Source organism: Pezoporus occidentalis, unplaced genomic scaffold (assembly GCF_034315485.1).
Source record: "Pezoporus occidentalis ecotype Australia unplaced genomic scaffold, CSIRO_AGI_Poc_V1 ctg54, whole genome shotgun sequence".
NCBI classification, from domain to species: domain Eukaryota; kingdom Metazoa; phylum Chordata; class Aves; order Psittaciformes; family Psittacidae; genus Pezoporus; species Pezoporus occidentalis.
This window is the reverse complement of record NW_026915877.1, coordinates 5,872,852-5,894,465: the sequence shown is the minus strand read 5'-3', so window position 1 is coordinate 5,894,465 and position 21,614 is coordinate 5,872,852. Positions and strand designations below refer to the sequence as shown.

Genomic DNA, 21,614 nt, shown 5'->3' with positions numbered 1-21,614 from the left:
GTCTTTGACAGTGAAATTGATAAAAACATTGATTACATGTCAAACTTAAGGAGAGATAAATGGATGGTTGAAGGCAAACTTCGGAAGTAAGTTTTGTTTCCTTAAATATTACGATATATTGCTTTTTTGCATTTAGGTATGCTGCTATATAGGCAATTGGTTCAGAGGATGAAGTTAACTGATGCAATTACAGGTTCACCAAGGAATTGGTAACTGAACTGTTTAATTAAGGTGGATGCAGATTTAGAATGTGCAGCGCCAGTCTTTGACAATCTGTGAAAGATCTGTGGGACTCAGGGGTTAGTGTCCCTCAGAAGTGGAGCAAAGTCAAGTCCATTTTGTATTCCTTGATAGAAGGTAAAGATTTTTTAATTGGAGTATTACAGGAGCTCTCAAATCACTGCTGATGTTATCAGAGTTTATTTGTAGCTACCATAATTACCAATGTTCATTCTATAAGGCATTTTAAGATGATGTGATTTTCATGCAACAGTTACCAATCAAATTTTGTTAATTTATATTATGTAATCATAGTATTTCCCATCTGTCAGTGTTGCGTTGTTCCCTATAACTAGAGATCATATGTAGAATGCAAACTTTGAGATATTTTTTTATATTTCTGTTTAAGGTAAAATTGGAATTTTTAAAGGGTTGTCAGTTTCATACCCACTGTTCCCCAATCTTACAAGACAAAATTCCATACAGCAAGCATACTGGCTCCAGCTACCAGGAAGCTAGAAGGCATAAAGTTGATGAATCACAGGGGGTAAAAATATATGGCCAGACTCTACTTTCTTTTTTTTTTTTTTTTTACTTAGTCATCTTTACTTCTTCCTAGGAATGGTAAATCCTTTCTTAGTCCTTGCTTTAGGTACTTGTGTTTCTAATCTCATGTCTCCCTTTTTTTCCTTTAATATATCTCGAAAGGAAGAAGGAAAGAAGTAAGGAAGAAGGACAAGAGGGAGGTAGAGAAAAAAATTAGACCAGTAAAAAGAAATTCTCTGCTAATACTGGAGATCACAATCTGCACAGGGTTAATGTATTTTACCTTTTAGGAGAATCCAAATACCTTTTCCTATCTTCATCTATGTCCCCTCTAAAGGGTATAGTTTAAAAAGTGTTTCTGAAGTTCTAATGTAGCCAACTGTCTATTAGTGGAATGGAACCCTTACCTGTCTGCCTCCTTAGGGACTGCTTAGTCTTTCTCTCCCTCCATCAAACTGTAAGTACTTGTAGATGTAGGATCCTCCCTTTTCCTCATGATCTCTCTTTTCTTCCCTTTCAAAGAGTGGGCATAAATACCCCGAAGTCCCAAGCCCCACTCTTCCTTCCAAAAGTCATTTCTCCATGTCTGTGGGTTTCCCCCAGGCGTGTGGATTTCAGGTTGTGGTAGTGCTGTCTTTATTTTCAAGCGTAAGTAATGCAGAAGTGCTCAGCAGCATTATTCTTCTGCTGCTTTGAATTCACTGGACTTGATTCAATCATCTTTCACCTTTGGTTGAAAATCTTCTGATTTTCCACAGTTTTTCTGATGAACTCTAAGAATCTTTTTGGAAGAGCCTTCTTTGATCAGTTTTAAACAATGCTTTCTTCCTATTATATCAGTTGGTGTTTGACATGAGCTCTCAGAACTGTTCTGGGGCTTCTCTGAAAAGAATCTGTCCATCTCAATCTTCTGTTTGGTCTTTTTTTTTTTATTGCTTCCAGAGTTTATTCTTTCCCATGTTATCATCCCCATCCATTTGAAAACTCGGTCTAGTTTTTAAGCATCCAAGTCTCAAAGAGTTTTGCATAGGAGTATCTGGACTGCTTGCCATGTGCTCAACAGATGTGTGCTCTTTTCACATACCTACAGACCTTGACAAGACCCTCAGCACCAAGCCCATCATGTGTAGGAAGTGCATAGTGGTAGAACAATGGATGCAGATGAATGGGTTTATTTCTTCTCAGTTTGCCAGTGTTTCTTTGTGGTAAATCTTCATACCACTGTGTCCAGACTGTCTTGAACTCTTTATGAGTTTTTTTACAAGTTCCTCAACTGGATTTCAGGGACCTGTGTTTGTAAGAGAAAAAGCAACGTTAAAACCCCAGATTGGAAAAAGGAATCATTGTGTAAAAGCCTATAGGGATGCCTTTTTTTTAAACAAACAACTCTGTTGGGTTTTCTGTTTGTTTATTTTTTATTTATGTTGTTTCTGGGGGGTTGTTGCTGGTTTTGAGTTTTCTGGGGGGGGGTTTGTTCCTCTTGAGGACACCGAACCAACATTCTTTGATAAGTGTAATATATATGGTTGGAAACTGAATTCTGAGCTGCCAGGACTGTTTCTGCTACACTTGATGGTCTGTGATAGGTTGCGTCTTATTCCTTTTCTATCACTTCTAGGCGTGAATCTTGATACTAATCACCATTTTTGTAAAGGCACCTGTCTCATACAATCAAGTCTTCTTTCTTTGTGCTTTCTGTATCACAATTATAGTCAGAAGGCTCACCTGAGATGATTCAGTTATTTATTTATTTTTTTAACTAGGTAATCATAATCTCAGCATCTCCTTTTCCATTACATGTCTTCTTCTTGGCATTTTTTTTCGTATTTTATCAGTATAAAAAGGGATAAAATGAAATACAGCTACTTGAAGGATTAGGTACGGTTTCTTTAAAAGACTTGCAATACTGCAGAACAAGGTTTTTCACTGCAGTGGTGATCTTTTTAAGATGCCAATATTATGGCATGCTCCTTGTAAGTTGATTTCTTTCCAATGAGACCATCTCAACTGTAAGTGATGATGATAAGGGGACAAATTTACACCCCAAGTTTGGGCAGGAAGTGGTAATGTTGAGTTGGGAAGCTTTTATTTTTTGAGATGCAGGCTGAAGTTAAAGTTGCTTAATATTTGTGTGCAAAAATTATAAGGAATGCATGAGAATGAAGTCAAAAGTTGAATTTTTGTGTGGCTTAAGTGTATTCGTGAAAGTGAGAAAGATGAAACAGTTTTCTGAGTGAAGGTTTTCTTCTCTCAATGAGCCATATGTCTAAGTAGGAGCAGGAAAAGTATGCTACCCCTTGAAATACCTGGAGAGTACTTAAGTTACTCTCTTACTGACTTCTGCCTCTACACTCATTTGGATACAGACTGCTACCTTCTTATGGTGCTATTAAAAGAGAGCATCTTTGATTCATCTCCATCCTTGCAATTTCTCATGCAGGCTTCCTTTAGTGCTTGACAGCATTATGTCTCTTATTTTTGCTTTCAGCAAAACTAGCCTTTTCCTCTTCATTTCTTTTAGATATATGAAAGCTGTGTTTGCCAGTTGTTGCACTTCCACCTGCCAGCTTTATTATTGTCTTCAAGATAATTTTAGTGTAACTTGTCTCCAAAATTTTCTTGCAGCAGACAATCCAATCATTGACTAGTGACTTTGTTGGGGAGTAAATTCCTGTATATAGACTGGAATTTCCAGTCCAGATGAAGTGGATTTGATGGTTTGAAGTTGTCTTCATAAAAAGGAAATTTTTGTCTAGGAAACTTAACTCAGTGGAAGCCTAAGTAGTATTTATGCTCAGCCATACTAAGGCTCTTTGCACCAGACCTGAAAATGTTACTTGCTTCAAATTCACCAGAAGGCCTGAGAATTATTTTTTTTAATTAAAAACAACAGCAACAAAAAATTGGCTGCTAAAATAGCTAAAAATTTGTTTATATTAGAAAGATAACGTAAATCTTTCTAAATTCTCCAGTGGCTTAGCCACTGCATATAAAACAAGCAACCAACCAACCAAAAAAATACCCAAACCACAAAAAAAAAACCCAACCCCAAAATAACAAACCACACACACAAAAAAAAGCCCCAGGGCAACTGTGTCAAGCAAACGAAGTCCCCTTGATGATTTCTTGCTACCAGTCTTTTTAAGAAGTGCTGCTACCAATGGAGCAGTGACAGCTTCATTTAAGTCTGTGCTGTTGAGTACTGGCTTTGTATGTTGGTATTTAGAAGGCTGATACGTTTGTCTGTATGTCCAGAAGCCAATACTTCTACAGCACTTGCCATACTTGTAGCCACTTGCTGTATGGAATATTGTTTTGTAGGATGGGAAGAGATAGAAGTAAGACAAGGAAAAATTACGTACTGGTAATTGTGTTTGTTGTTACCGTTCTACTTTTCCCATCCTGCCTTCTTCCAGTCATCTCTTCCAAAAATCTTTGTCTTTTCTACACGTTTATGAATCTCTTCTGAGACAGTTGCATTTTTGGTCTGCATTACAAGTGACTGGCTAGGGCTGGCTATTTACTTACACCTCCTGTGGTTCAGCATGTTTGCCTGCTAGCTCCCCGATAGGTGGAACTGTAATTTTTGCTGTGTGGAATCTTGTCTTATAGGGGTTTTATAGAAGAAGAAGGTCTACTACAACCATAATTACTGGTATGTAAGTTTCCCTTTTCTTTTATAAAAGGAAAAATGAGAGTTTGAGTAATCTCCTGGTAGTTCAGGTAGCTCAGATGTCTCAGAAAAGAAAGTATGTCCTAGAAGAAGAGGTCAGCCAAGAGACTAAAGTCAAATAATAAATAATACTAAATTAAAAACGCGTAAGACTATGAAAAGGAAAAAAAAAATAGTTTAAACCAACCTTGCTGTTGCTGTGCAGATGTAAACAATTTCATTTTTCCAGTTGAGGATTCTTGCCTTTCTCCCTTTCCCCACCCCAGGCACAGATATTTTATGATCGTATTCTTAAATGCATTAAACCAAAGATAGAGAAGTTGAAATGGTTCTTCCTTCTAATTGTCTTTCTGACTATCCAAACTCCCTCTTCTGTTTCATTTCTTCTAAACAGTTGTGCAGTAAAATTCACCTGGGAGAAACAGAAATTCTACTCAGAACTGCGTAAAAAGGTTTAAGGGGTTTCATTATGTGAATTTTTCTTACTGACTAATGGCAATAAATACCGAGAAAATATGATGTCATATTAGAACAGAAGAGCTAATTTGAATCTAAAATGTATGATTTACTTTCAGTCACGTAGGAAGAAAGGTATGTTTATGCTAGAGACATACTCCATAATTTCACCCCTTGTCATGTGTTTCAAGGCTTAGAATCATTCATGCAAAAAAAACTGGCAAAAGAGATGCTACAGGAGGTGGAGACATAGGAGAGGAGCAGCACTCTTTGGAAACACCAGCAGCAGGACGCAAACGCAGACGAAAGGGAGGGGACAGTGATTATGATGATGATGATGATGACGACAGTGATGATCAGGCAGATGAGGATGATGAGGATGAAGAGGACAAAGAAGATAAAAAAGGAAAGAAGGCAGAAGTTTGTGAGGATGAGGTGGGGGATTTTTAATATAGTGAAACTTCACCTAGTAAATTAAAACTTAGCTTCCTTCTGCTTCTCTGCAGTATGGCACTGCTTCCCAAAAAATCTCAGAATTAAAAAGGAAGAATAACTTATCTCCAGTATCTTTTGGTTTGTGGAGTAAGTTTATATTCCAGATATTTCCCCCCCCCCCCTTTTTGGGGGAGCTATTGTAGTATGGGTCATGGTGTTTTTGTCATGGTGGTTTGTTTTTTCCTGCTTACTTGGCTTAATTTTGTTGAAGTTCTGAAGGATTGTAGCATGTTCAGAGAGCTACACTTTTGTTAAGAGATAAGCGTAACTGTTGCTTTCTCTTAGGAGAATAAAGGTCTATTATTATTAGACTAGTTAACAAAGTATGAAAGAAGTGTAAAGTTATCTATTATGAAGCTTACCTTTGACCTTCCTGTGTCGTTTTTTTTCCATGACTTTTATAGCTTAGTCACTGCCCAACTGCATTTGATCACAAGATGATAAATTTTACTAGTCAATATCGGATAAGATACAGGAAGGATCCCTGAAACTTTTTTAGCTTGTTAAGTTGAATTCTATCTACAATAGTCAAAAATGTATTTATTTTGTTTCTTTTAATATAGAAGTGTTACAGGCCTGTAAGATGCACTCTAATGTAGAACTCTAGAATTCTTGAAACCTGATAAAGGAGTAAAGCAATACTGAGCACTAGATTTTAGTGCACTGAGTTTTGGATTATTTTTTTAGAAAATAATCCATTTATGCAGGGTTACTGAAGTTCAGAGTAAGGTTTTATGGGTGTGGTGGATGCGGCTGCTTGAGCAGTGCATCTATACAGTATAGTATGTGAACTCCAGTCTTCGTGAACACTCTTCATTAGGCACAACTGATTTCTAGGTTAGGAACAGCCCTTCGTGCTGTCTTTCTGGATTTATTTTACATACTGTAATGTGTATGAATTTAAGAGAATACTTTAGAGGCATAACACAAAGCTCTTAAAAATTCATATTTCAAAATTAAAAATAACATTTTGGTTCCATTTAGTACAGTCTCCTGTTTTGGTGTACTGGGCATTTTGTAGACAAACGTCCTGGAACTCCAGTGGAGACAGAAGTTCATTGCATTCATGCTGTACGTTTATGTTATTTCAGAAGACTTCACTCTGATACACTCTTACAGAGCCAAAAAATACACCACCAGTATCTTCTGGTGCAAGCGACTGGTAGCTCCTAGGATTTTGGTTGTATTCTTTTGGAAGCTTACTGTTACCCCCAAAGACTTTCTGGAACTAAATTAAAACTCTCTTTATGGAAATGACTGTAATTTTTAAACTGTGTCAAGAAGGAGGACATTATAGACTTAATCACGGGTGCATTTCTCTTCAGAGATTAGCAAGATTAATACTGGAACTTCTATAGGAGACTTGTAATTTAAAATGGCTCTACAGTTTCTTGTAGACATTGGAATAAAATGAGCAAAGACTAATAAGGTTTTAACAGATTCTGTTATTTCATGCATGAAAACCATGTACAAATTAATTTGAATATCCAAAAAAGCTTCCTAGAAACTGAAGATTAGATTTGATAGTCCTAAGTGTTCATGCAGAAACTGAATTATTTCTTCCAGAAAATGAATGTTTTCAAGTGAACATTTGGCCACAAGCTTTCTCCTTTGTATGCATGTGGGATGGTTTGGAAAGATTCAGTATAAATCTTTTTCCAGTTATGTTGTTCCTAGTCAGATATGTTGAAGAAGTACAAAATTTGAAGTTTTTTACCCTTAGAATTTACCTCTCATTTTCTGTTACATCTTTTAACTGTAATATTAATAAGACATGGCAGTGTGATTTTATCCTGAAATAAATTTGGCATGACGATATTTTTGGTGCTTACAGGATGATGGGGACCAGACAGCAAGTGTTGAAGAACTAGAGAAGCAGATTGAAAAATTGGCAAAGGTGAGGGGTCGTTTGTCTTTACACTATGGCTTTGATCACTGGGTGGTGTGAGTTAGAATGTTACCAGTAATTTTCAATGCTCCAATTTAATAAGGGTCAGCTTTTGTTTCATGAAAATATGAATAATGCTACTGAATTGTGAATTTAGTCTAGTAGCACAAAGTTGTTACGATTCAAAAGACAATTAGAAAGCTCTTGATAATGTATTTGCACAACTCAGAATAAAAAGTAATATAATTTTTATCCAGACCTTATTGATGTACTTTTATTAGTTGATCTTAGAAAGTGATGGTAAATTTTGTGTACTAGAAGCAATGACTTTTGTTATACAAATGATTGCAGTTCTCATTCCCTCCTACAGTTGGCTAACTACTGCAACCATGTTCCAAGCCGACACAGGGAGCTATCTTTGCTTCAGATTTTGAAGGAAGAAACAGTGCAATAGGAAGAGAAATGTAAATGAGAGAGAAAGAGAATGTAGTAGATGGGGTACTCATGGCCCATGCTTTTACTCTTCTTATTAGAAAATTTGTCATTTAAGACTTTGTTTCCTGGTTTCTTTCACATTGCAAATTGCAATAAATTAACAATTCAGACTTAGATCTGACTTCCAGCAGTGTCAATTTAGCAGAGCAAGAATTGAGTAAACAAACTGAAATTCTTGTTGGCCCCCTTCAGAGAACTGTTTGTGTTTGAATACAGAATTTATTTTCAGACATTATTGTTCTCACTCTTTGATGAACCAGTTGAAATATCTCATTAGTTTCCCATCAGAAGCTGCAGTGTCAGCTGTCTTCAGTGCTCTGTGTTAATAAGATAGCCAACATTGCAAAATACATTTTTAAAGGAAGACTGATAAGCTGAACCAGGAAGTGATTGAACTGATGTTTGGTTTGTTTTTGTTTTTTAAGGGAGCTCTATAAGTAAAATGAAGGCAGCAATTAGAGTAGAATTTCACATAACACAGAGAGAAAATATTTCCTAAGAGAGCTTCATCATGTGACTCTTGAACTTCTGTTCAGTCTGGCAGCCAGGACATGTTTTCTGTTATACCAATTTCCCTTCTGCCCCCATTGAATTATAATACTTTACCTTTTTCAAAACAGCAACAGAGCCAGTACAGAAAGAAGTTATTTGAAGCTTCGCACTGTTTGCGTTCAATGATGTTTGGTCAAGATCGTTACAGGCGCCGATACTGGATTCTGCCCCAGTGTGGTGGTATTTTTGTAGAAGGCATGGAAAGCGGTGAAGGTAAGAAACATAGAGGCATAATATCACACCAGGGCATACTTTGGCAGGGTATCCTGTGCATCTGTGTAGGCTGTAATTTTGTGTAGCAAGGTCTTCAGGCTTCAACTTCAGAGGCTAAACAGGCTGATGTCAGTAGGTGTGTCTGTTCATGTGGTGCTTTCTGCTCTCTCTGATTATGAAACATCAGCTAATATCTTTCAAATTGAAGATTAATATTTTGGAAGTTTTCAGCTGTTACAGTTCTATATGTTATGCTTTTTAATTTTTATCAACATGCGATCTTTTTTGGCTCTTTCTGAACTATTTACATTTCCTTATGGTGGTGAACTATGCATATGAAAATTAGGATGGCCATAGAATGCAAAAACCCCCAAAACTTTTCATCTTCAATTGTGGTATTTTGTGCAAATATACAGGCTATTGTGTGCTTAAAGATTTGATATGTGTCTAGAAAAAAATACGAAAATTATTTTCACTCATTGGAGTACTGTGTTTTCTGATGAACAGTATGGTTTAATCTTTTTATTTTACCAAGTGATCTTTCTTCCAATCCAGCAAATACTGAAGGTCTGTTGTTTTTTTTTTGGTTTTTTGTTTTCTAAAATTAATATGTAATTTTGTGGTTGTGACAGTTGTATACTAACTGTGATTGAACTTTTTCACACACTTTAAATTGGATAGATGCATAAAATATGTATTAATCTGACCTTTTAGTAGGTATTAACATTTTTAAACATAATCATGCATTTGGTCACAGAAAAATCCTTTCTAATTCTGGTACCAATGAAGCAAGGCTCCATTACTCTTAGAATTTCACCAGGATAACAAAATAAATAAAATCTGATACACATCAGAATAACGTAATCTCATGAGAATTCTAGAGAGCTATTTAATTAAAATAACTGTAACAGAATGGAATGAAATCTGAGCCCTATTTTGGCCCCTCCAAAGTAAGCCATAGAACTTTGCCTAGATCTAATCTTGATTTTCAAGTTAACTTTCAAAAATGGGCAACATAAAAATGAATTTGTCTTTTGTTCTGCATTATTTTGTGCTGTATGTTATGAACTGTTCTGCACATGAATAGCTGGATACAGAAGGTAAATTGTTATATGCTGTGCTGCTTGCATTCCTTTTGTTCACTTTTTACTTATTTCAAGCCAATGAATTCCCAAATGCTTCAGAAATTGTACGCACAGAAGAATCTTTGAAATACAACTCTGTCTTAAGACAGTAAAAACGAAAGAAAGAACACACAGAAGTTTTAGCCAAAAACTTGTGGAAACCCATATTTTTTAATGTATCGTTTTAATGAAAGTTTAATTTCCCTGAATAACAAAATGGACATACTCTTAAGCTCTCAACTAACTCCCTCTTCCCCTCAGCTCTTAGTTTGCCTTTCTACACTTTATCCACTCCTAAATTCTTTATCTAAACATTGGAATTGTGAGATATGAAATGTTGGATGATCTGTCCATTTAAAAAAATACTTCTCCTTCCCTCATCTTGTAGTCATTTTGGTTCTTGCGCTGATACTCAAATTGTTTCTATCTTGACATATGCCACAGTTGTGGGCACATTCTGAAGTTTTAATGGAAGCTGGCCCAGGCTGTTCAGAGGGACCTTGACAGGCTTGAGAGGTGGGCTAGTGTGAACCTCATGGACGTTCAACAAGGCCAAGTGCAAGGTCCAACACTTGGGTCAGGGCAATCCCGAGCACAAATACAGGCTGGGGAGAGAATGGATTGAGAGCAGCCCAGAGGAGAAGGACTTGGGGTTTTTGTCAATGAGAAGCTCACCATGACCTGGCAATGTGTGTGCTTGCAGCGAGAAAGCCAACCATGTCCTGGGCTGCATCACCAGCAGCATGGCCAGCAGGTTAAGGGACATGACCAAAAAGAAAGGAAATAATTGATCTAGCATGTGTTGAGCCAAAAATGAAGTAATTCTTTAATGATTGTAATAAAAATGGTCTAAATTAGTTGGTCTGTTATATTTCATCTGTGTTTCTTTTATATTTTTAGGCCTAGAAGAAATTGCGAAGGAAAAAGAGAAGTTAAAAAAGGAGGAAAGCCTGCATATCAAGGAAGAAGAATTTGAGGCAGAAGAAAAATTACACTGTTTGAATACAACTCACTGTGAGCAAAAGGAAGATCTGAAAGAGAAGGACAACACTAATTTGTTTTTACAGAAGCCTGGGTCTTTTTCAAAACTAAGCAAACTGTTAGAGGTTGCAAAAATGCCACCTGAATCTGACATTATGTCCCCTAAACCTAATGGCAGTGCAGCAAATGGCTGCACGTTATCTTATCCAGGTAGCTCAAAGAACTCTCTCTGCAGTCTTCAGCCTACTGTATCACAAAGCACCATTGAGAAGTCTGATGCTAATAATCTTTTCAGTCCTCATGCAAGTGGGACAGGAAAGTTTTATGGTTCTCCACTAATTCCAAATGATCAGTTGTTAAAGACTCTTACTGAAAAGAGCAGACAGTGGTTCAGCCTTTTACCGAGAACACCCTGTGATGATATGTCAGTTACCCATGTAGATACACCAGCTACTACAACTTCAGTTACTCCTCAATCACATCCACCATCAAAGTCACCTTCACCTGTTCCATCACCTCTTCTGGGCTCAACTTCTGCACAGAGTCCAATGGGATTAAGTCCTTTTGCATTGTCACCACTGCAGGTAAGGAAATAAATACATTTTTGAACAGTCTGAATTTGCTATGCTTATTTGGGCAGAATTTCTGTTTAGACAAATCACTTCACAGAAGTGTTACAATTTTATTTAAATTTCTTTTTTTCTTCTAATACCTAATTCCATGTTACAGAAGTTTTACAATACTGTATTTTTTTTGATTAAAAAAAGTTTCCGATAGGTAAAATTAGGTGAGCCAATGTATGATATTTTGTATTTGTGGTTCAGTAATCTAATTTTGCTTTTAGGAGGTTGGCAACTGGTATTAAATTGAAAGCAGACTAGTTTTCAGAAATGTGACACATCACACCCTCCCTTTAACAGCTGTTATTTTTTAATCATTAACAGGACCATAAAAAGTATTATACATTAGCGTTACATTAGTTTTTATTAAACTAATCAAAGTACTGTGTAATGGCTTCCTTTATGTTTTGATTATCGTTAAACATAAAGCATCCTAATCACAATTCAGCTTTCTTGGTAATAATAACAGTAGTTGTGATTGTGTTAACAACATATTCTATATAGCAGGTGAAGACTGGACTACCTATGATGGGACTTCAGTTTTGTGGATGGCCTACAGGAGTTCTTACTTCAAATGTTCCATTTCCATCTCCTTTACCTGCTCTTGGATCAGGGTTGGGATTATCAGAAGTGAATGGTAACTCATTCTTGGCATCTAGTGTTCCTGCAAGTAAAAGTGAATCACCAGCACTACAGACTGAAAAAATAGCTTCTGCCCCTTCTATGACAACTGAAGTAGCCAAGGCAGTAGATTATCCTAACCCAAAACCTATACCAGAAGGTAAGTACACAACAGTGAGATGGAATTACATGTAATCTCTACAGTACCACTACAATGTTACAATTCAGTTTATTTTTTTTAAATAATTTGCCTGTTGAATTTGGCTGGGTAATTTCTCTAATCTGATTGTGTGTGATCACATAAGAAATGCCTCCAATGTATATGCTTCTCTTGATTTAGAAATGCAGTATGGGTGGTGGAGGATTACTGATCCAGAGGACCTAAAATCTTTGCTTAAAGTGCTGCATCTCAGGGGAATAAGAGAAAAGGCCTTACAAAAGCAAATACAGAAACACATGGATTATATCACTCTGGCCTGCATCAAAAATAAGGATGGTATGTAACTGATATTTATGTTACACATGTTGGGGCATGAGACGACTGGCATAGAGCTCTTAGAGACATATAGAGTAGTGGCTGGAGAAGAAAGATAGAGGTCTCATTGTCTGTAGCTGCTTTTTTACCAGCCTTGTTCTGGAAGGTTATAGAAATGGAGAAATCCTGTTTAATATAAATCGCGTTAGCGGCAGAAGCGTCATTAACTTCTTTAAGCTCTTTCCCCTTCTTGCCTTTAAATTTCGAGTTTGAAAACTTGCAGAATTTGTTATCCCTATTTGGTATATTAAGAGTAGTACACTTTTACAACAGTTCTTCAACATTTGACTGGAGTGACAGGAAAATCAGTTTGAATTTACTCTGAGAAGTTATAATGCTAATAAAAATAATGTGATTCTCAAATACAGTTGCAATTATTGATATCAATGAAAATGAAGATAACCAGGTAACTCGAGATGTTGTGGAAAACTGGTCAGTAGAAGAACAAGCAATGGAGACGGATCTTGCTATTCTTCAGCAGGTGGAAGATCTAGAGAGGAGAGTTGCATCAGCTAGTTTACAAGTTAAGGTAAAACCAACTTTTAGTAAAATGTCTCTTTAAGTGGTAAGAATTTAAAGTAGATAGTAGCAGTCCTTTTGCTCTTGGTAAGTGTCTTCTTATTCTATCTCTACTTGTCTGCAAATAAACCAAATACACCGCAGCAGTATCACGGATGTTTGTGTTTGAAACATTTTTACTGCGCTTCAATCTTCAGCTGAAGATGCTCAGAATGGCAGTTCTGGAGAGTTCTTGTACAGTGTGCAGTTCCCTGCACATTTTGTTAACCTGTGAATGCTAAGATTTTATTGCATGTAGACTGCTTAATTACAGTGCTTAATGATAGTTTTGCCACATTTCTGCCTGTCTTGCATGATTGTTGCTGTTAATGTTTTCAGAAAAGCCTTCAAGTACATCGTAATACTTTGCTTGAGTACTGTAAAGTCATGGAGAACATGGGATGGTTGTGAGTGTGAATAAGTTAGGAATTCATTGGCTGTCATTATGATTTGGAATTTTTTGGTGGTGTAAGGATATCAAATTGCATGTATTTATGCATAGTACAGATGTAGTAGCATCTGGGATCTAGTGAGTTCCAGGGGTGGGTGTTTTTTCTGTGACCAGTTGATACTGTTTCTTGAGCCTGTTGGACAGATAGACCTATTCTGATGTTTTGACCAATAGAACAGGATACTTCAAAAGGACAAAAAAATTCAGACTGTTGCAGAAAGGTTCCTTCAGAAAGTCTGGTAATGCTTGTATTTTTTGATTAATTATTTTAGTTCTCTGGATATTTTGGAAACTGTCTCTACAGATGGATTACAAGTAACCAAGATCTACTGGAAACAGCGCTTCAGTTACTTAGTTTGATTCCATAAACCAGTTCCTCTGTTTACACACTAAGTTAACAGCAACCAATAAATGCACAAACCTTTCTATTAACATAGGGTTGGCTGTGTCCTGAACCTGCATCAGAGAGAGACGACTTGGTATATCGTGAACATAAGTCAATTACTAGATTGCACAAGAAGCACGATGGAGATTGTGCTGGAGGCGGAGAAAGCAGTACAAGCTCTCTAGAGCGGAAGAGTGACAACCCTCTAGATATAGCTGTAACCAGGCTTGCTGACTTGGAGCGGAACATAGAGCGAAGGTATCTGAAGAGCCCCTTAAGTACCACCATTCAGATCAAACTGGATAATGTGGGCACAGTTACTGTCCCTGCTCCTGCACCATCCATTAGTGGTGATGGTGACGGGTAGGTTATTGAGATTAACTTGAAAAATTATTGTGCTTCTTTGCTAATTGGAGCCTATTTTCTCATTGCCTGTTATCTATGTACTTTCTTGTATGTCTGTGATCCATACGGATCTTGTTATTCTGCATGGTGCTTTGTAAAGATATTTTTTGTTACGTTTGTTGATAATCTCGCAAAGTTATCTTACATTTAACTGGTTGTGACTAAGCTTTGAGGCACGTAGCCACAGTCTGTGCACTACATGAAATTTAGTTGCTTAAACCTTATACTTATTGGCTGTGTATGTTTTGTCATTGCTTGGCTTTCAATGTGACAATGATTGTTCCACATTTAAACATAAGCAAACACGAATGTGACCTACTTAATTACTGTGTATTTCAATGCAGAACTGAAGAGGATATTGCTCCGGGGCTAAGAGTATGGAGAAGGGCATTATCAGAAGCGCGCAGTGCTGCGCAGGTAGCTCTGTGCATTCAGCAGCTACAGAAATCAATAGCATGGGAAAAATCTATTATGAAAGTTGTAAGTGTTTTTAATTTAAAAAAATAATACTGTAACTAAACTATTTTGCTGTATCCTGTTTTCCCTCTTAAGGCATTAAGATACCATAGTTGTTAACGCATTTCTTATTACTGTTTGTAAAACTTTATTAAGTTTAACCATATTGTGCATAGAAAAATGTAAGCCTAATGGAAAAAATTGTCTCTTGCTTAGCAAATTCAGCATCTTGGACCTTTTAAGATAAAAAGCCCTGTAACTGGTTACTTTATTTAAGATGGTAATTACTCTTTATTGTTAATATTTAGGTAAAAAAGTCATATCTGGCTCTATCTGATAGAATATTTCTGATCTCATCTGTGACATAAACTTTATGGAGTTTCAACATCACATACCCCAGTTAAGGACTTACTTTTTCAGAAAGTTGAGATGTTCCAAATGTGTGGCTTCTTTGCATGTGCACTTCTTGCAACTGAACATACAAACTGGGTGCAAATAGGCTGAAATACCCGTTTCCTAGTACGCTTCACATGTAGATCTGTGTTAACTGTATATACATAGAAGGAATGCAAAATGCATGTATCAAAATTTTCATGGACCTCTGAATCTCAAATTTCTGAAAACAAAAATTTTACTGCAGCAGTAGTGATTCTGACATGGTTAAGAATGGCCAGTGCTACATACAGGGTGGCTAAAGCGATTCTTCCATTAGTGGTCTTTTCCCTAATTTTTTATTTCTGCCAATCCTATACAGTTTCTAATTATGTCTGGACAATTAAAGGATGTTTTAAATAAAAACTGTAGTGTAAGGCTGTACATTTAATTTATGTAGCTCTAAGTTTAAAGCTCTATCTTTAGAGCAAAAAGTTTATGAATTTAGTAGGAGCAACTGAAAAGGCATTTGAATGTTTCAAGGTAGTATTTTGTTATCCAGAAAAAATGTACAGTGTGTTGCTCAATTTGAATGAAATGTTCCGTGCATTTAATTACACATTAAATGTAAATATTTGGTGAAAACACATGGAGGTCTTTAAGTTCCTGAAAAAGAAATCCAGATATAGAAGCATATCAAAATAGCACAGTGTATATAAGAAAATCAGTAAGTCGTTAGATATTTTTAAATTAGTGTGAATTCTGGGAAGTGCTAGGACCATTTATTTTGCCTTTTGGAATTTGCTCATGGTGGCCTTTGGATAAGATCCTTACTGATTATTATTTTAAAATGCTGTCATGAAATACAAATTATTTTTATGAAATAGCAACTTGTATATTGCATATACAATATTCAGATGTGTTCCCAAATGTAGCCTTTAGATTAGTTCCTTACATGTATTCTTTTACAAATGTGATCATTAGCAGACTGCTAAAATGAAAATAATTTTGAGAGTGAAAAACTGAATTAAAGCTATTTTTAATTTATTATACAGTACTGCCAAATTTGTCGAAAGGGAGATAATGAGGAACTGCTGCTCCTTTGTGATGGTTGTGATAAAGGCTGTCACACCTATTGCCACAGACCCAAGATAACTACCATACCAGATGGTGACTGGTTCTGTCCTGCCTGCATAGCAAAGGTAATACTAACCATAAAGGTGCAATAACCTTTGTATAGATGGTAGTTACAGGTCTACCAGTGCTTTTTTCCATGAAAATAATTGTGTGTGTTTTATGTTGGGCTGCCGTTAAATAGAGATTAATAGTTTAATTCAGCTTGGGTGCTAATTACAATCAGTGCCAAATGCTTAAAAAAGTTACTGACGACATTGTGAAATAAAGGAATTGTGTTGCCGTGGTTTACAGTAGGTAGTGAAATCTGCATATTCTTAACCTGGAAAAATACAATGTAAAAATGCAGGTTTAGACAACTTTAAAACTAAAAAGTATTTTGATAGGAGAATATAAAATGTTACAGTTTAAAAATTGTTCAAGCTATCTAATGTAGTCTTAGTAGCACAGGCAGAGTTTAGTGCTTTTGACGCTGCTGTTCTTTCTTCATGAAATTTGTTTCTATATTTTCATTCTTTGATTGTCAGTGAGTCTTCAGTGCCATCATGTGCTTGACTTGACATGCTGCAGAGTTCCTATTCTAATAATTAGGATTACTTCACTGTGCTGTCTTACGATGCTGTCAGTACCCATAATCGTAATTTCATTTTAAATGTATCCTTTAGTTTCATTTTACTGCCTATATGTGGTACTTTATTAAATAATGTTCCTTTTCCCCGTTTCTTCTGTTGTCATACTCAGGTTATGTTTGTAGTTGTCTTGTAGCCAAGCTATCTATATCTTCAATATCAAACTTTCTATATCAGTTGATTCCATCCAAGACTTTCAAAAAACTCTTTTCCAGTTTTCTGTATCTTGCAAATAATACAGCTGCAGTTATATCAGTCTTTTAGGAATAGACAAACATTTGTCTAAAACTACGCCAGCCTGGTTTGTTAGGAGATCCTTTTTTACCAGTCTGAAGGTCAGGTGCCTAAAGCACCATTACTTGCCTTTAGAGAAGAGCAAAAAGTGAATAGTCTCTGCCAGCTGGTTTGGTGCTTCTGTTTGTCTCTGATCTTCATTGCTATCAGTCATAACAGATTTCTGTAATTTTTTGGTTATTGCTTATTTCAGTTCTCTCTATTGCAGGCAAGTGGTCAAACTCTTAAAATAAAAAAACTTCAAATCAAAGGGAAAAAAAGTAATGAACAAAAGAGAAGCAGGAAATTAGCAGGAGATACAGAGGATGAAGACACAGCAACTACAAGCGCCTCCTTAAAAAGAGGAAAAACAGAACCTAAAAAAAGAAAAATGGATGAAAATGTTTCTGTAAGCCAATTAAAGCAAGAAAATTTCACTGCTATTAAGAAAGCTAAAAGAGATGACTCTAAGGATCTGGCTATATGCAGGTAAAGTAAAAATTCTAAACTTGGATAAGTGTTGTTGAAATAAGTACTGCCTGATTTTTTTTGTCTGTGTTCTGGGAATAGGAACTTATTCTTTGTCATGTATCCATACAGATTGCGATAATTTGTGTGTATATATAAGGGATTAATGTGTGCATGATGGGAATAATTGCTGTATTTGGTAATGAAGCCCAAGAGGCAATGTACCAAATGTTAGAATGTTGTCTGTGAAACTTGGTAGCACTGACAGCGTTCAAATGATGATTATATGCCATATCCAAAAGGCATTGCATTTCAGAGGAAGACACAGCAATAGGAATGCATCTTCCTTTGTAGTATTGCTGGTCACTCAAAAGTGGCACATTTTAGCCTTATCATAGTTTTGGGAAGCCAGTATTTTTCACTGAAAATTGTTTTATCCCAGTATTTTACTGGAAACCCAGTAAACCCGGTTTTACAGGTTTGCAAATGATTTACATTGAGGTTCAAAGTATTCAAGTTGCAGGGCCAAATTTTTCTTTTAGAATGTTGAGAATTTCATCTCACATAGGTTGCCTGGTGAGAAATTAATGCTATTTTAGATACTCAGCTGTCTGTCTGCTCTCAGCCTTACACAGGGCACAGAATAAAGTGCTTTCCTTTTATAAAGTGGATAGGTTCATGAATTTATGGAACAGTGAAAAACCTCTGTAAATATGTGAATAACTTCAGATACTGATTTAAAACCTTATTTTATTCAGCATGATTCTCTCGGAATTGGAAACTCATGAAGATGCCTGGCCTTTCTTACTTCCTGTGAACTTGAAACTGGTTCCTGGTTATAAGAAAGTTATTAAAAAACCTATGGACTTTTCCACCATTAGAGACAAACTAAGTAGTGGACAGTAAGTAAACCTGTTGTAAATTTTACTTTACATTTAAAAGAATATTTAAACATTGAAATACTTTTTTTTTTTTTTTTTAAATGAGTTAAACTGTTTTTACCTGCCTGCTCTGGCACCTCTATGATTATTTTTACAGTCAAAATAAAACTTCGTATCTAAGTGAAATAGCATGTGAGGAGGGAGAACCTGTGGAACTGGTTGCAGAACAATAAAGTTGGCAGGTTAAATGCACAAAATCAATCAGCAGGAAAAACTTCTTTTCCTCATCCTGTCTCATCGAGACATCTCAGTGTTATTACATATAAGCAAGAACCAACTGTGTGGGCTTTAATCTGATGGAGTCCCTGTAAATAATGTAGCTGTGGAGTTAATTGGTTGTGAGAGGCCAGGTAATATTCCACTAATGGTGGTTAATCATTTTATAGTCCTACAATTAGACTGCACAACTTTTTGAAAAAGACACTATATGCCTCTCTTCCCCTTTCCTCCTGGTTACATCTCTGTGCTCTAACAACAGCTTGCCACCACAGAAAATTCTGTCCTTGATTGTTAAGACTGACGCACTTCAGTGTCTGTCAGCTCCACACAAAGCAAATTCTGTAGGATATTTCCTGTTTAAATTATAATTTAAAAACTTTAACATGTAAAGCATTCATTGAATATTCTGTGGCTGGCTGTAAATTCACTGATGTTAAGGTAGTTCATTCTCATGCAGTTACAGTGTTTTTTCCTTTTGATTCTCAGTGTTCCAGAAATCATTCACCTTTTTCTTCTTTCAGGTACCCTAATCTTGAAGCATTTTCGCTAGACGTCAGGCTTGTTTTTGACAACTGTGAAACCTTTAATGAAGATGATTCTGACATAGGCAGGGCTGGCCACAACATGAGGAAGTATTTTGAAAAAAAATGGACAGAGATTTTCAACGTGAGCTGAAGTTACCAGAACTTTTTCTTCCTTTTTTTCCCTATTGCTTTTTTGTCATTAAATGAGGACTGATGAGACCAGCAATGTGAACTGTATTTACATGAAAGTGCAAGGCACATGCATAACTAATGACTGTTTTTTTCCTTTAAAATATCACAATTGTGATACTAGTTCTAAAGGCTTCACTCCTACAGCAACCATGGCCCCTTGGTTATTGGTTTGTGTGTTTTAACAAACTAATTTAGGTAGAACAGGGAAGCACACCCAAAGAATTTCAAAGAAAGGGGTGTTATAGTGCAATAGCAATTTAAAATATATCAAAACGCACTGAATATTCAACCACCAGAGCTCTACTAGGGGAAATGGTTCTTTTCCCTTTCAATAAATATCTATTTTTCATTTTTTTACTTTGTAGTTTATTTTTTAGTGAATGTATTTAATTTTATGAATTATTTATGATTATACAGCATTCAGAATCTTCGTTTTCTGTGAAAAGGAAGAACTAGAAAATTGCTTTAAATCTTGAAAATACAACAAGGAATGTTTTAAAATATAAAACAAAGCCAAGTGAAACTGTTTACACTGATGTGCTGTAAAAGCACTAAAAATTAAACTTTACTGTAGAGTTACAAGTACATTTATATATATGTTGCTGCATCACTTGTGTAGTTAAATTGTATTTCAAGACAGTGAAGAAGAATTGAGACATGTATATACTGTTCATTATTGTTTATATTAAGTCTTGTTTTAAATATGTATGATGTGTACATATTGTTTGCAGACATTATTGTTTATGCCTTAGGAGGACGGTAGCATTTTATTTTAGTCTTAAGGTAATTATGGCTATATGGGTTGTACAGTAATTATCCTCTACCAACACTGTGGAGTCTCCTTAATCTTGGTAGTGCCTGCCTTTAAAACAGGGTGTAGGGGATATTAGTTTTCCATTTTTCTATTTTGTTATATGATTTCAAGCCACCACGGCCTCAAATTCAAGTATAATCATTTGTATCCATGTGGAATAAAATTGTGACAATTTCCTACGCACACAGTATTTTTTCATAGAAACATTTCCCTCCATTTGCCTTGCCACAGAAATAACAAAAAAGACATTTGTAACCACTGTGTTTTATCTACTGTGTGTTGTGGTGGCCTGTTGGGCAGATAGATCAGATTTTATTTTTTTTTTGTACTAATGTAAGAGTACTTGAAGTTTTATTTAAAGAAATGTTGTGGAAAGGTAGCATTCTTTTTCTTTTCCTTTTTTAGGAGTGTTATTTTTCACTAGTATGTGTGGCACGGATACAATAAAAGACTGTTTTGCAAACCAGATTTTCTTGGCGATTTTAATACTTCAGATCCTGTATATGCAGGAATTTTTTAAATAATATCTTGGAAGTCTTGCATTTAACATTCAATTCTTATTATGATACTTCTAATTCTCCTGGCCCTTTAATGGTAATTCTAAAAGCAGCGATGCCAAGCAGTTAGAGTGCAGTTCAACTGCCTGTTAGAATGAACGTAAATAACGCTAACTGTGGCCTTCAGGTGTACTTGGGCTGCCTAGCATTTGACCAGTTTCTACCATTCCTGTTCACTGTTACAGTCTGAGTGCAGGTGATAATGTAAACGCATGCCACATGTAATGTTTCTTAAAAACACTGACCATGTAAAGGTTTTGCCCTATTTTTTTTTTTTGGTCTGCAGAAGGGTGTAAGTCATAATTCTTGCTGTGACTGAAGAAAATAGAAGAATTACAAATGAATGCTGTGGAACCCCATTGCCTATAGCTCCCTCCCCAAGTAATGTTTTGGAGTTCTGGCTGTGGAGGTGTTTTTTGCTTTTAAACTGGAGTTTTTAAATCTTGTTTTATATATGCTCTTACTGTTATGCTTCTTGTCTCTGCTGAGAAAGAACAGTCAGTGTTTGGTTTCTAGTAAAATACTTGTTTCTGTTGCCCTCCCCAGAATATCTGGTTCAGTAATAGTTTTATTTTCTAAAGTCCTGCTGAATAATTTGTGCTACCTAGAGTAAAACAATTCTCATTTGGCTCTCGGGCAGTCTTGCATTCTAACATGAGCTCCACCACTGAGTGCTTCACGCCTTTCCTTTTTCTGAAGACTTCAATAAAAAGGTTTGCCTACATGTTCCAGAGGTGTGAAGATTAATCAGTGTTTTGAGCATATGATGATGGTAGGCTTGTAAGAGTGTTAAAAGTATGCTTAGATTATTGGGAGAA

General features: G+C 36.0%; 1 protein-coding gene across 20 annotated transcripts in view; it reads left to right on the top strand.

Annotated features, from left to right (window-relative positions):
- Positions 1 to 20,707, top strand: part of BAZ2B (bromodomain adjacent to zinc finger domain 2B) — a 130,819-nt gene extending 110,112 nt beyond the window's left edge. For 13 of the 20 annotated variants that reach the window (XM_062637879.1, XM_062637881.1, XM_062637875.1 and 10 more), the window contains 14 exons: positions 12 to 86; positions 5,086 to 5,329; positions 7,224 to 7,286; positions 8,393 to 8,537; positions 10,562 to 11,226; positions 11,767 to 12,043; positions 12,224 to 12,379; positions 12,787 to 12,947; positions 13,865 to 14,175; positions 14,562 to 14,697; positions 16,101 to 16,247; positions 17,311 to 17,570; positions 18,308 to 18,451; positions 19,231 to 20,707. In XM_062637879.1, the coding sequence (XP_062493863.1) occupies positions 12 to 86; positions 5,086 to 5,329; positions 7,224 to 7,286; positions 8,393 to 8,537; positions 10,562 to 11,226; positions 11,767 to 12,043; positions 12,224 to 12,379; positions 12,787 to 12,947; positions 13,865 to 14,175; positions 14,562 to 14,697; positions 16,101 to 16,247; positions 17,311 to 17,570; positions 18,308 to 18,451; positions 19,231 to 19,384 (2,938 nt within the window). In that variant the 3' untranslated portion in view covers positions 19,385 to 20,707. The remainder of the gene's footprint in view (positions 1 to 11; positions 87 to 5,085; positions 5,330 to 7,223; positions 7,287 to 8,392; positions 8,538 to 10,561; positions 11,227 to 11,766; positions 12,044 to 12,223; positions 12,380 to 12,786; positions 12,948 to 13,864; positions 14,176 to 14,561; positions 14,698 to 16,100; positions 16,248 to 17,310; positions 17,571 to 18,307; positions 18,452 to 19,230) is intronic. The other 7 variants (XM_062637888.1, XM_062637887.1, XM_062637886.1 and 4 more) reach the window with 3 other exon arrangements.
- Positions 20,708 to 21,614: the final 907 nt, after the last annotated feature.